The sequence below is a fragment of the Anastrepha ludens genome, chromosome 2, assembly GCF_028408465.1.
Source record: "Anastrepha ludens isolate Willacy chromosome 2, idAnaLude1.1, whole genome shotgun sequence".
NCBI classification, from domain to species: Eukaryota; Metazoa; Arthropoda; class Insecta; order Diptera; family Tephritidae; genus Anastrepha; species Anastrepha ludens.
Genome location: NC_071498.1, coordinates 177897001 through 177910739, shown reverse-complemented (window position 1 = coordinate 177910739; position 13739 = coordinate 177897001). Strand labels below are relative to the sequence as shown.

General features: G+C 35.3%; 4 protein-coding genes across 5 annotated transcripts in view; 2 read left to right on the top strand and 2 right to left on the bottom strand.

The window, feature by feature from the left end:
* Positions 1–3934, bottom strand: part of LOC128855938 (all trans-polyprenyl-diphosphate synthase PDSS1) — a 157418-nt gene extending 153484 nt beyond the window's left edge. For both annotated transcript variants that reach the window (XM_054091195.1, XM_054091194.1), the window contains exon 1: positions 2516–3934. In XM_054091195.1, the coding sequence (XP_053947170.1) occupies positions 2516–2788 (273 nt within the window). In that variant the 5' untranslated portion in view covers positions 2789–3934. The remainder of the gene's footprint in view (positions 1–2515) is intronic.
* Positions 3935–4552: 618 nt separating this feature from the next.
* LOC128860618 (39S ribosomal protein L32, mitochondrial) lies at positions 4553–5525 on the top strand. Its single transcript, XM_054098254.1, has 3 exons — positions 4553–4762; positions 4821–5087; positions 5144–5525. The coding sequence occupies exons 1-3, from the start codon at positions 4675–4677 to the stop codon at positions 5410–5412; spliced, it is 624 nt and encodes a 207-aa protein (XP_053954229.1). The 5' UTR covers positions 4553–4674; the 3' UTR covers positions 5413–5525.
* On the bottom strand, positions 5473–7125 carry LOC128860612 (methionyl-tRNA formyltransferase, mitochondrial). Its single transcript, XM_054098242.1, has 5 exons — positions 6735–7125; positions 6468–6671; positions 6182–6320; positions 5950–6112; positions 5473–5879 (listed from the first exon to the last, which is right to left on the bottom strand). The coding sequence occupies exons 1-5, from the start codon at positions 6938–6940 to the stop codon at positions 5506–5508; spliced, it is 1086 nt and encodes a 361-aa protein (XP_053954217.1). The 5' UTR covers positions 6941–7125; the 3' UTR covers positions 5473–5505.
* A 4696-nt stretch (positions 7126–11821) lies between these two features.
* LOC128860605 (protein spindle-F) lies at positions 11822–13739 on the top strand. The gene is made up of 2 exons (XM_054098231.1): positions 11822–12809; positions 12876–13739. The coding sequence occupies exons 1-2, from the start codon at positions 12032–12034 to the stop codon at positions 13238–13240; spliced, it is 1143 nt and encodes a 380-aa protein (XP_053954206.1). The 5' UTR covers positions 11822–12031; the 3' UTR covers positions 13241–13739.

Sequence of the window (13739 nt, the reverse complement as noted above, 5' to 3'; positions counted from 1 at the left end):
AAAATGGCACCCCGAATAGACGAACGCGTAAGCATAACGGGTACAATAAAAATAAACAGCTACATATGCATACATATAAGCCTATCTATCTAAAGAAACTGCAACAAATTAAGGGGGGAGGGAGCCAGCTTTAGAGGCTTCAAAAAATCGATTTTTGCGTGGATTTTTTGGGAAGGAAAGAAATATTCGATTGAAACGAAACTTTCAGGTTTTATTGTTATATATTTCAAAAGTCTTTTCAAATTTTTTCATTAAAATATATGTGATATTATGCCTGGTACAAGCAGTTTGCTGAGGTGCCTCGAGTGTGCATGTGTCGTGCGGCGGGAAAGATGTAGGTCGCAATTTTCATCTGAAACCAAAAACCCAAACGATTTTTATTTTAGTATAGTATAGCTTCTAGTTAAACCAAGAGAATTAAACAAAAAGTGAGAAATACAACAATTTTTCGCTAAGTAGGAAAAAACTTTTTTTTTTTTGGAAAAACAAATTCACTTTAGATTGTTTAAAAAGTGGGTAAATCATAACTTTCTTAAGGTTTTTTAGGTTCAACTATAAGAGAATTTAATTCCGAATACAATCAATGTTATCTCGTTTCGATAGGATGTTTAACTTTTTCCCTATCTTTCCCGCCAATTAGGAAAAATCGTAAAAATAAAAAACCGAGAAGTCGCACTTTGAGCGATCCGGCCCCTCGTATACCTGCTCGACGCTTGCTCACAATTTCTTCTGTAACTCCGTAAATATTTTGAATTTGCTTCTGAAATTTTGAGGTCACATTCTTGGATAGTTTGGGAAGACATTTATGCAAAACAAAATCGATTTTTTGAAGCCTCTAAAGCAGGTTCCCCCCTTAAACAAAATCAAATAACAATAAATTTATATACTTCGAAGATGATATAAAAACATACGCAAAATCTAACGAAATTTAATTAACAAATAAAAACGAAATACAATAGAAGAAATAACAATCGATTGAAGACAAAACTGATTCAACACAATTAAAAAATAGAATCAAAAATAAGACAATAGGAATCATAAGAAACTAGAAGCTGCCGTAGTAACGGTAGTCTGTACAGCACAGTTTTATGTTAAAATACAATTAGATCTCACAAACGGTTAAATACCCTGTACCCTGGTGTTTTGTGGATTTTCAAGCCGCCATTTTCATTAAAGTTATAAAAAATATTTTTGTTCATTTCGCCACTTTAATTAATATTAAAAAGAAAAACAATTTTCACCACGCCACTTTAATTAAAATTAAAATTAAAAAAAAAATTAGAATTAAGTCTTTGTCTTTAAGACCAAATTTTAATAATAATACAAAACAAAACAAGGATTAAATTTATCTTTACTTTAAGTATGCGTTATGGCGCTGCTACAAAAAAGTTTGATGTATATCTTCATGTTGTCCTGCAAATGAGAGAACGTAGTTTCATTCCCCCTTCACACTGCAGTGCAGTTTTTACGAGTTGCTTTTTTTCTTGTCGGATATGCATTCGGATAATTGGCAGTGGCTGCCGAGGCGCAACCGGTAGGAGAAAGAAATGTGCTTATCATTTGTATCTTTATATCCACAGTAGACTTCGCCTACGGGACCAACCGAATTGCAAACAATGTCAATATGTTCTTATTTATATACTTATACATTCTTATTCACATGTATATGTTTATATGTTAGTGTGTATATATATTCACGCATATATCTGTTATGAGGGGTTTGCGGAGCTTCGCTGCGAATTTGTGGTGTGGCGGTTCTCATGTTGTTGTTCCACAAATGGAGGGACCTACAGTTTTAAGCCAATTGAGAGCGGCAAATGATTTTTATGAGAAGTTTTTTCATGTCAGAAATGCACTCGGAGATTTGCCATTGCCTGCTAAGAGGTGACAGCTATTTTCTTACACATTTAGTGCAAATATTATTTTATTCTATGAATTACAAAAAAAATGTTTTCTAATATTTGCTCAAAAATGAAAGATTTGAAATCTGCTTTTTATTTTCCGTTGGACACATCGGATCTGGCCAGACTGGCTTTTTGATTTTTAACATATTTCTGAATGCAATGCTAACGACTTGAGCTTCTACCGATTTATGGATTTAACCTTTTAAAAGGGATCCTTGCACAGGACGAAAAAAAGACCAGATCGGAAGGTTTAAAAAAAGGTGTCCAACAGTGGCTTAAGACAATTTCTAATTTTGAAGTAATTGAGCTTAATTTTTACATGGAAATAGTTAAATAAATTTATTTCATTTTCATTTCATTTATTGCCCAAAATATCGAGAAGCTCAAATAGAGAAAGTTTTAATTAATTCGTTTACTTTTTTTCAAATATGTATGTAAATATACACTAAAAACATTGACAAAAATATTAAAACCTAACTTTATGTTTAAAAAAAAAAATTTATTTATAAGTTCCTTCGTTTAAAATTTTACACTTTTTGTTAATGTTAATTTAATTTGTGATATTAAGATAATTTTAATTAATTCCGTTTAATTCCATTCCATCAACTTACCAAATTGGCAAAATAATCCTGTCCTGCTGTCATGGCGGTGTTACGTTGCATTACCACACCCACTCCATGAAACTTGCGCTGTGGCAACAGCGAGGACATGTGGCCTGTAGCGCTTTTCCCAAGCAACGCGGTAGCGATGGCTGCGCTTGAGCAAAACGATCTGTTGATTTTTTGTTGCAAAAATAATTGGCAAAGATATTTTTGAGTTTGGTGGTTTCGAGTACCGACGACAACGTTAAGTCCTCGACGACCGGAAGTGCTTAAACAGGCCATTTTCGTACAAATGTATTGCTTCAAGTTTAAATATATGCAAAGATTCGGATGTAACACTTTCCTAGGCGTTTTTATTTTTATAATTTTTTTGTATTTTGCTTATATTATTTATTATACTCGTAGGATGTGTTCAACGGGTTTATAAAATAATTTCTATGCCCTTCATTGGTATACACCTTTTACTTTTATTTTTATGGGACTTTTTATGGATTGTTTAAGGTCGCCCGCTGGCCAATAGGAGGTCCTTTATAGGTTAAACTTTTTTTAATTATTCATATAAGGACACATGTCACTAGCTTATGTTTTCGTTGTTTTTTTTTTTTTAATTTTTGTTGATAACTCGTAAATGCACGCGAAATCAAATATTATTTAGAAAATAATTTCCTTTTTATTTAGCATCGATTATCACTTGTAAACTCTATTGCACATAATATGAAATTTGCTGCACACGCACAGTGACTTAGTAATTGAAATACGTTAAAGACGACCACGGAACGACGATTACTTGCGTCTGACTCCAGCAGCTCCAACAAAGTGTCTGTTGTCGCTGACAGCGTCGGTGGCTCACGCAGCTTATTACAATGTGACGGCTGCCAAGTAGTAAGGCAGGTCGAAAGAGAGCTTAAGAAACTGCAGCAGCGGCAATGGAAACTCGTTCACTTGGCTCAATCAGCTACGTTGTGGATAGTTCGCGGCTGCGCTGTGGTGAACTCGTACGAGCCATAATATCATCTATGTATGTAGATCTCAAGCCTGTGTTGGTAGTAGTGTGGTTAAGGCCGCGCACGACGTGGTGAATATGAAGCGTTGCAGTTAACCAAAAATGTTTTGAACTTGGTTCAAATCTGAGCGAAGCTACTGCCACATGCGGAAGTTAGGAAGCGTTATACACCTTGGACCGGTTGAGCACACACCGCTTTACAGATGCAGAACTTTTATTGCACCGCCACTTTATGTTCAACCAAACTTGACTGACACCACTAAGCCATTACCACATTTCATTGACGTACTAACTACATTTAACTGTGAAATAAACTGTGATATTATTAATAAATTAGTCTTTTTTCGATTATTCAACTGGCTAAAACCACAAATTGGGATTGATCTTGACGTAACTTGTGCTTTTTTTATTTTATCTTTTACAATCCGCTAGACCATATGTAGAAACAGCTGATCGGTGTTGCCACCAGTTGCCGCTGCAGAGAGCGCCATCTACATGTCAGGACCAAAGAAAAGAGTTAGTGAAATACTTCAATGGTAACTAAGAATAGATTTTATATAGATTTTAAAATTTACATTTGTAGCTTCTCTCAATTATTTAATTGTTTTATATTGTTTTAATATGTGTGCATAAACATTTGTTAAGTATTAGACTGGCTTTTAATTAACAGATAATTTTGGAACGAACCTCCACGGCTTTGCATGAGTGTTACCTGTTTCTATAAATTCTTGTTTTTTTCAGGCGTATGTTAAGTTTTTTATACTGTTAATATAACTTTACTTGTTATTATTCCAGAGAATAGAGTTGCTGCAGAGAATGTTAATGGATGAGAAGGTGCAAATGTTAAATGAGCTTTTTTCGAGTACTAATTTGTAGATTCATACCGAGGTTCATGTTCCATTAACATTCTCTGGTTGCAGAGAACGTCCAACATTCCGTCGTACACTAACATTCTGCGAGTGTTGTGTACATAGTCGTTCATAACCTATCCACTTCATTCAAACACTATGCTATATTTCCACTTGGGTTTCGCCATCGAATCGCAGCACACTCTGCATTAAAACTACAAACAGCTGATCAAATTATCACTCTATTTTTCATTTATAACTCATTTTGAACGAAAATTTTAATTTCTTACCATAAATATTCTGAAAATATAATAAAAATGTCACGAACCGTCTATTTAGGCCTCCGTTATTTCCTTAATAGTCTTGAAAACTTGCTGTCATTCGGTTACAGAGGTCAACCGCCAAGTAAGTTTACCATGAGACTTGCTCAACTAGGTTATCCAATCACATCATTCCTTTTCAGCGCAATTGGCTGTAGCCGGCTTTCCTAGTTTTGAATTGAACTCGCCACGAACCAGCGCAGACACCGAAAAATCTGGTAAATTTAGTCTCAAGGAGTTGTTGGGTGATGGTATTTTGTGGGCTGTGCCGAAGCATCGACGCACAATTGAAAAGAGGCTGAAACGCAAATTTGGAGTACCCGAGTACAACTGGAAACCATTGACCGTAAAGACAAATTTACGTAACTGTAATCAGTGCGGTCATGACCACGAACTGGGCGTACTATGCCGTAAGTTATTTACACAAACTTGCCGAAAAATGCTAACTTTCACTCTGTAATCGCAGCTCACTGTTACAAAAAGGTAGAGCAGGAAACGCGTTTAATGCAAGATAAAATACAGGAAAAGTTGGGACTAGAACCCGTTGAACATGAAGTCATCGTACTCTACGAGGGCGAGAAATTTGAGAAATATACGAATGCGGCTGGTGAAAAAAATGTACGCATCGTAGAAATGCAAAAGCCACGTCCTGTTTGGTTCAGTAAAAACTTGCTGCAAAAAACTACCGCCCAGCCGGCAGACAGCAAAGAAGTAAAGCCTGCAAACTTGGGCTAAGCAAGGCAAATATTAACAAAAATTTCTACAAAATTCTATTAATGTTAAAATTCTTAAAAGTAATGGAAAATGTTCAAATCGTTATAAAGAACTTTATTTACTTGTGAACAGAAGCGGTTGTGTGGATTTCATTTCTTTAAGGAATCCATTATTAAATTCCATTGCCGTCATAACCCTTTTCCCCTCGACACGTAGTTGATGTAGTTCTATATAGGAGTCACCAGCGCATCGCACCAGCACACAACGCCTTTTGCGATCATACATAAATTTACCACATTCACCGTTGTTCAGATATGCAGGTGTTTCTTGCAAAACAGGTAACTTAACGTCTACGAGTTGCACAATCTTGTTTTGAAATCTTGTGTTTAAGTGTTTAAAACCAAAGAGCGCGCGAAATCTTCGATGAAGTTGTTCAGCACTAATTTGAGACCAATTCACTTCCGTAATGGCATTCGTTATTTTAGGCGCTAAAAAAACGTAATTTGCAACAATTTACATACATACATATAGTACATATTAGCAGATTCGTGTAATTACCAAAAGTGGCGTTTTCATTATTTTGTACTTTTGCAGATTCTAGGCAGCTGGGTAACCCTTTTATAGTATTAACAAGTAAGTTCGCACCTTCTATGGCCAAGTGACTGTGTAATTCAGGCATTCGAACGTCATCTTTTATGGCAACTTCACGCTGCGCTAGTATCTTAAATGTAAAAATTATATAGTTTAGCTTTTGACTTTTATAAAAAAAAAAACTCAACTTCACACTTACATCTCCCACATCAAAGTGTTTGGGCTCTATTTTCATTATGGATACTCCTGTACGCTTATCCCCGTGCATTATGGCATAGATAATAGGCGCCGCGCCGCGCCAACGTGGCAGCAGACTAGCATGAACGTTAATCATGCCACTGAATGATGCAAATAAAGCGTAGAATTAATGTTAAATATATCAGAATGTGAGTCCATAAACTTTTAAATAGCATTTTCCTCAGAAATTCATTTGGTTTAAGTCTCCTTACTCATAAGATATTTCCCCCATCTACCAGGATACTTACTTGGGAAATGCTTTAATTATTTTCTCTGGTATCAAATGACCAAATGAGACTACAACACCTAAATCATATCCTCGGCAGACATCCGGCACTATGGGCCAGCGATGAACAGCTAGATGGTGTTTTTCCGCGTAACTGCGTACACAATTAGCTGGGTTTTTAAAGGAAGTTACCACGCCCAATGCACTGGTTTCCAAACTATTATAACTATTCATGGAAGAAACAATAATTAATACGATTTTTCGCAAAATCTGCTTAATAATTACATACTAGTCTTTATGCAGCGATTGGAGACTAGGCAACGAAAACGCATCCGTTCCGAAAAACAACACTTTCCATTTCGTGTTTGTCGCTGATTCAATGGCTGATATTTGCTCACATTTCCAACGACGATGGCTAAGAATTATGCCAACACTCTCATTGATTTTTCTTCTATATTTAAAGAAATTTAATTTAAAACTATTATTGCAAAGCATATTTGGCTCAATTTGGTAGTTATACAAACCGGGACGCAACAGCTGACCGCTGATTTAACAGCTGCCGTTATTTGATTTAGGTTATGTTTAATAAACACAGCGATAAGGTGGTGTTAGTAGAACAGCGGATTCGTTTTTTTATTTCTTTGGTTTCGTTGGTTTGAATGTTAAAGGGATTAAATCAGCAAAATCTCCTAAATTTCAAACAACAGAATGCATCTAAAACATTTTTCGAATGGCTGTGTGATGAATTATATAGAATGAGAGTGGATAAATGGTGGAATTTGTATATTTCAAAAAGGAATTTGAAATAGAACACCGAAAATCTTGGCTATCGAGAACGTCTTGGTTCTAACAAGATAACAACCGAGGGGCACAGCCGAGATCCATAAGCTTTGACTCTTGTAAAACACCCACCAAAACAACTCAAAACACCTTGATCACATCTGAATCCTATTGAGCATCTGTAAGATATATTAGAAATAATACTTGGACAACATGTAATAACAAGTAAAAATACGTTCACATATGCATTAATTACCAATAAATCCACAAAATTAATCTACCCGTTCACATATGGCAGATTACTTGCTAAATTGACAGTCAGCTGTCAATACTGTTGTGAAAGGTTTTTCTTCATAGAAATTATTTTGGTTGAACATTTCGGTGTTTTTGGTTTGTTTAATTATTACTAACGACATGAAGCAAATACAAGGAGAAGGAATGGTTAATTTAATTGCGCAATTGGCTGTTAATAATAAACAGTTGGAGGAAATCCGTAAACGACGTTCACTGGAGTTTCAAAAAATTATGGCAGCAATACGCATTCGAAATTCGATATTACATTTTATAATAAGTCATAAGAGGACACACGTTTTTTTTCTGTTAAATGAATGCATAGTTAATAATACCTAGTTTTTCTTTGACATTTTTCATTACACTCGTAAAAGTAATGATCTATTACACAGAATAAAAAGGTTGTGTATCAAAAAGTATGGGAGACAAATTTTGTATGGGAAGTCTTGCTTTTTAATTACGAATTGGGAGTTAAGCCAGAAAAAGCAGATCATCTACTTATATTGTACATATGTGAACGTATTATAAGTTACAGTTATCACGAGTTCAAAAAACATAGTTTTGAGAAAAACGCATTTCAAGTTTTGCTATCGAGCTCCGGAGCGCCCGAGCGCCCTTCTTTAATTGTTGAATAACTCGAAAAGTATTTGTCGGATTCAAATTTTCACACAATATTTTTAAGATATTATACTTAAAGAAAATACAAAACAAATCAAATTTTTTGAAAATTCTGACTACCCCTAACCCTTTAAAAGTGTACGCAGACTTTCTGTTTGCTATATAAACCCTGCCAGTGCAATGTAGTTACCGGTGATCTTCATCTAGCTCATCTTACGGTAGGCACAGGAGACTTGCTGTTTCGACAGGTTCGGTCCAGTGGAAAAAGGGTGTTAGGTGGATACGTTTGATGGGGCTTGTGAAAAGGTGATTCGTATCGTGCGGAGTGCCTTCACGTGCTGGGCATATGTTGGGTTTGTTGGGGTCAATTCTGGATAGGTAGGAGTTTAGTCTACTACAGTACTCAGAACGTAATTGTATCCAAGTTACGCGGGTCTCTCGGGGTAGCTGAAGCACTTCATCTGCTCTGGGTGGTGGTTGGACTCCGATTACGGCATTCAGGGGTCTGGCATTTAGGAAAGTGGTAAATGTTTCCAGATGCATGTCATTGAGCGTATGCCCGAACACTGTCCGACCAGTAGTTGAGGAATCCTGTTATCTTCTTTTGCCTAATAACTTAAGAATGAAATGAAATAAGAAATAAGTGAAAATAGAAAAAGAATGTTTTCAACTGTAAATTTAAGTTGTGTTTACTTTTCGCTCGTTCACCAGATAAAACAGGAAGACATAGGATCCGCTCAAGACAATTTGTTCTTTAATTTACTTGGCCATACATGATCTGGTGTTATTCGTTCGGGGGAGGGCCATATTATAGTGATTTCACAATGGGTCATTGGTGTACGTTACGGCAACGCATTTGTGCTGCCATAATGAAAATATTGTCGCAACATAGATACTTTAGTCGTGAAAGCAAATTTTTTTGGTATGAAATATATTACAAAATTAAAAAGCGTTAAGCAAATCGGAAATAATAGTAATTTCTTTAATGCTTATTAGAATAAAAGACTGTTTTAATATCATTTATGGTAGTTGCAGATAGAGGATGCGACCACAACTTGGAGATCAAGACACGCAGGGATTTTTTATTACAAGTTTTGAATTTACTGAAGCCTGGCCTTTTTCTAAATTCCTTCGAACTTTCTTCGAAAAGAGAAGGGAGCTTTAGAATTTAATAAATTGATTTAAATTCAGTTTATTATTATTATTTTTTAATTTAATTTAATATAATAAAAAAACAACGGATAAAAATTCATGCGAAACAAATTTGTTCTTTTTTTCAAAAAATTTGATTTTTTTTTGCATTTTCTCAAAGTAATAATATCTTAAAAATATTGTGTGAAAATTTGAATCCGGCAAATACTTTTCGAGTTATTCAACATTTAACAAAAGGGCGCTCGGGCGCTCCGGATCGTTCGAGAGCAAGTAACTAGCAGCAGGTAGATGGTAGAATGTAGAACGTAGGCAACCAGCAAATCGATATTTTGTAAGCTGCTCTGACGGCTGAAGAGCTATTTAATTATAGGGCCCAGAAATAGATGACACAGTGTAAGAAATTAAATAATTCGTATAACTCTGCATAAATCGATAGCAAAACTTTAAACACGTTTTTATCAAAACTATGTTTTTGAACTGGTGATCACTGTAACTTAAAAACCGTTTGATAGATTTCAATAAAACTTATACTGCTTTTAAAAAACATAAAAAACTCGTGCCTGATCGAAGAGCTTTTTTTCAAAATTTCAATTGTTTTAAACAATTAATTGTCGATTTTTTTCTCGAAAATCTGAAATATTATTCCCTGAGGCCGCCATATTGTTAATTTAGAGAAAAAAAAGATTCCATCAGGCACAAGATTATCTATTTATAAAACTAATTTCTCTTGTCCGATTGAGTTTAGATGAATCTGCAAGGGCTTGTGATGATCACCGCAAGCGACTTCTGGGGAAACGGGTTCCACAAACAGCGAAAACTTTTACAATTACTAATATACATATATAATATATTTTTTTTTAAATTTTGCTTAAGTCAAGTCGAAACATGATGTATTAATCTTATGTTTTTATTTTTGTAAAATAAAGCAATTAACTAGCAAAACAAAATTATTGAAAATCATCTTTTTGAGCCTAACCCCTTAAACTAAATTATCAGTTTCAAGTGAAGCTTTTAGCAGAGTACATAAATTTGCGAATGTATTATGAATTATGTACATATAAATATCTGAAATATTTTTGCTAACTTCATTCCTTCAGGTGGCCGCCGAAACCGAATGGATTAGTTATGGAAGTGCAGGGGTTCAAAACCCCGGGAACCCAACACCAATTGATAGAAAAAGATTTTTTCAATAGCGGTCGCTCTTCGGCAGACAATCGTAATGTATTGCTGCATGAAAAAAGCTCCTCATAAAAAACGATCTGCCACTCGTAATCGGCTTAAAACTGTAGGTCCATTTGTGCAACAACAACAAGACACACACCACAAATAAAAGGAGGAGCTCGGAAACACACAAAGAGGATATAAGTGCCAAATAAAATAAAAATAAAAAAATGTCTGAAGTAAAAATATTATTACAATACTACCATAATTCAATTATTAAAGGTTTGCTCACTAGTGACATTCGATTTTTGACACTCCCTTACAAAAGGTTGCATTTAAGAAGGTGCATAAAGTGGAAAATATTAAATCCCTTTTGGTAAAAATGCTAGCAAAAAAGTATTTTCTTACTTAAATGGAAACAAACTGTGAACGATTTAAAAAATTAATTTTAATTAAAATTTGAATGTAAATAATGGTACAAATAGAATTTATTAGCGGAAATTGGCAAGTCTAATATTAAAACAAGAAATTATTGCACTTAATTCAAGACTTTAAACTATGAAGCTATTTTGTTAAAAATAAATAATTGGCACGTACAATTCTGTTAGGTGTTTGGCCGAGATCCTTCTCCTATTTGTAGCGCACGTTCCACAAATTGAAGGCTCTACAGTTTTAAACCGATTCCGGTAAATGGTTTTTTATGAGAAGCCTTTTCATGCTAGTACTGTGCTTTACTAAGCCACCTCTGGACACTTCATCCCTCCATGGGAAGGTGAGCTCATTGGAAATAAGTTCCGTCAAGTTAAGTTCCAGACTTAAGCGATGTGTATTCTATGTCGTACTACCATAGTCCTGAACATACCGATGAGAACTCTTTAGCGAGTTGCTGCTCGTAAGCAGACCATTTTGAAAATGAAATGTGTTTTCTACAAATTTTACTTTTCCTCCACTTTTACTCAAAATTTCTAGAGCTAGCAACCCAGTGTCTTGCTAAGGGAGCCGATTTGTCAAGAGAGAAAGAGAAAGCTGCTTACTGAGCAAACCTTTTATTATTGAATCATGCAATACTACATTCACTATCACTTTCCTCGTCCTAATCGGCAAAGGAGCTTTCTCTAAATATTCACTGCCTCTTAAGTTTTTTAAAACTAGTTTTAATTTAGTTGAAAATAAGGCTAATTTAAAACTAGGTGATGGTTATTTATTAATTGAAAATACGTCATTGCCAGCCTGGTGCAGATAACAAAACGACATGCATTGCATGTTTTTCCAGCGCAACATATTAACGAGCCACCTTAATGATGTGTTATTGCGAACTACGGTGTAATGAAGTAGGAGGCAATTACAGCTGTCAAAATTTGCTTACAATTAATGCATTTCGTTGTACATTCATCTTCTATTTTTTACTCAGAAATTCACAGGGAATATTTCACTTTGTGTTTTTTATTTATTGTTTTCTTGGGACTTGTTATTTATGATGTCTCAAAAGATTTTCTGAATGTTTTTTTACATTTAGAAACAGCGCAGGTGTGAAAAAGTTCGCATAGACTACTCTACAAATACAAACAAAGTATTCACAATACAATGGAGTCGGGGCCAAGCTCTGGCAATACTCTTGCTTCAGAGTATGCATTGCGTGTGGCGTTGCAAACAATGAAGGAGCGTTGCCTGGTACTTCAGCGACGCCTGGCTGTATTGGACCAAGATAACCAAGAACTACGGGAAAGCATTGAGGCAGGTAAAACGACATCGATAGCACAGAACAGTAATGGTCCCACAGCTGCCGTTGCCAATGAACTGATGGTATTGCGTATGCATGTTTTGGAGTTAAGTCGTCAAAAGCAACAATTAAGCGAAAGCATAAACATGGTTTCAAACGAAAACCGAAAGCTCTGGTCGCGGCTCTCCCAAATAGCCAAAGATAATAATTGGCGCGCCGCAAAGGAGGCATATATAGCGGGAATCGAGGACGAACAAGATGACTTGCAAACAAGCCCACAAAATGGTGGTGGTGCCAGTCAAAATCTTATACGTTCCAAAACATTTACACAACACTCGCCCAATCCTAATTTACGCCACAAGCTAATACCAAATGGCTCCGAACTAAGCATGGAAGAAGTTGCCTTAGGTGGCTACGAGCAAAACGTCGAAGTAGTCGAAGACAAAAATGGTTATGGAACAACCACAGATAGTGAATTAGGGTTTGCTTTCCTGAATGTTGACGATGGTGCTAATGAGGCAGGCAATAACGACGATGCTGACTTAGATCCTGTAGCTAAGAAATGCATGGAAGGCTTACAAGAAATGCAACGGGAGGCAATTAAACAACAACAAGCACTTATTGCGCTTGAGAGTAAATTGGGTATATTTATTTTACTCACATGGATTTCTAGAAAACTAACATACATTTTTGTTTTAACTTTTGCAGCTCTTCAGCCGTGCACAGATTGTGCAAAGAAATCAAAGAAACCAGAAACTGCTGACAAAAGCCTTGAAACGGATGAAAGCCTCAGCGAAGTATTGCAAGTCAATAAAAAACCAGAGGACAAAGGCGTAAAAGCATGGCCGGGCTATAATGAATCTGAAGAAGTATATTCTTGTTCCAATGATACAGAGGAAGAAACCTTCTTGGGTGTAGATGGATATTATGATAAAGTACAGGACGTATGTAATATCGAATCTGCTGATCGTTTGTGTCCATTGTGTGGAAGGAAATTTGACCACACTGTGCCGTGGGAGCAGTTCCAGCAGCACGTCGAAGCTCATTTCACCGGGAGGGACATTGAGTTCTGACAAAACCCAAAAATATATTTTTCTTCGGAGTTGTGAGACGAAGAATTATTTAATGAGGTTATATTGTGTGCTTGTGACTAGTTACCTATAATGGACTGATTTTGTTGAAGAAAATTCATGTTTAGTAAATAGAAAAGTTATGGTGAGTTGTGTATACATTAACGGAACAGTTATGTATGTAGTTTTTTCGTTGTTTTTTTTTTTTTTTTGTTAATGCAAAAATGAAAATTGCATGAAAATACCAGAATAACCTATATATTATATTTTATGTAAGTAATGTCATTTATAGGACTCTAATAAAAGTAAATAATATTTGAATTGATTTATATTATTCGCTTCAAATATAATATTAAAAATTATGTGTTTATTCGTAACCGGTAAGATCACTTTGCGTTCGAAATGGTTTTATGTGTATAATTGCAGCGAATAAATAATGCGTACTTCTTATTGATACACAGTTTAAAGTGGAAAATAAAGGTTTAATTTGAGTAAAAATGAA

Excerpts from the sequence above, each read along its gene's own strand:
- LOC128860618 (XM_054098254.1), top strand. The coding sequence starts at position 4,675 with ATGTCACGAACCGTCTATTTAGGCCTCCGTTATTTCCTTAATAGTCTT. Across the intron at positions 4,763-4,820 it reads TTACAGAGGTCAACCGCCAA|CGCAATTGGCTGTAGCCGGC; the intron begins GTAAGTTTACCA and ends ATTCCTTTTCAG. Across the intron at positions 5,088-5,143 it reads CGAACTGGGCGTACTATGCC|CTCACTGTTACAAAAAGGTA; the intron begins GTAAGTTATTTA and ends CTGTAATCGCAG.
- LOC128860612 (XM_054098242.1), bottom strand. The coding sequence starts at position 6,940 with ATGCTTTGCAATAATAGTTTTAAATTAAATTTCTTTAAATATAGAAGA. Across the intron at positions 6,672-6,734 it reads CAATCGCTGCATAAAGACTA|TTATAATAGTTTGGAAACCA; the intron begins GTATGTAATTAT and ends TTCCATGAATAG. Across the intron at positions 6,321-6,467 it reads ATAATTAAAGCATTTCCCAA|TGGCATGATTAACGTTCATG; the intron begins GTAAGTATCCTG and ends TGCATCATTCAG.
- LOC128860605 (XM_054098231.1), top strand. The coding sequence starts at position 12,032 with ATGGAGTCGGGGCCAAGCTCTGGCAATACTCTTGCTTCAGAGTATGCA. Across the intron at positions 12,810-12,875 it reads TGCGCTTGAGAGTAAATTGG|CTCTTCAGCCGTGCACAGAT; the intron begins GTATATTTATTT and ends TAACTTTTGCAG.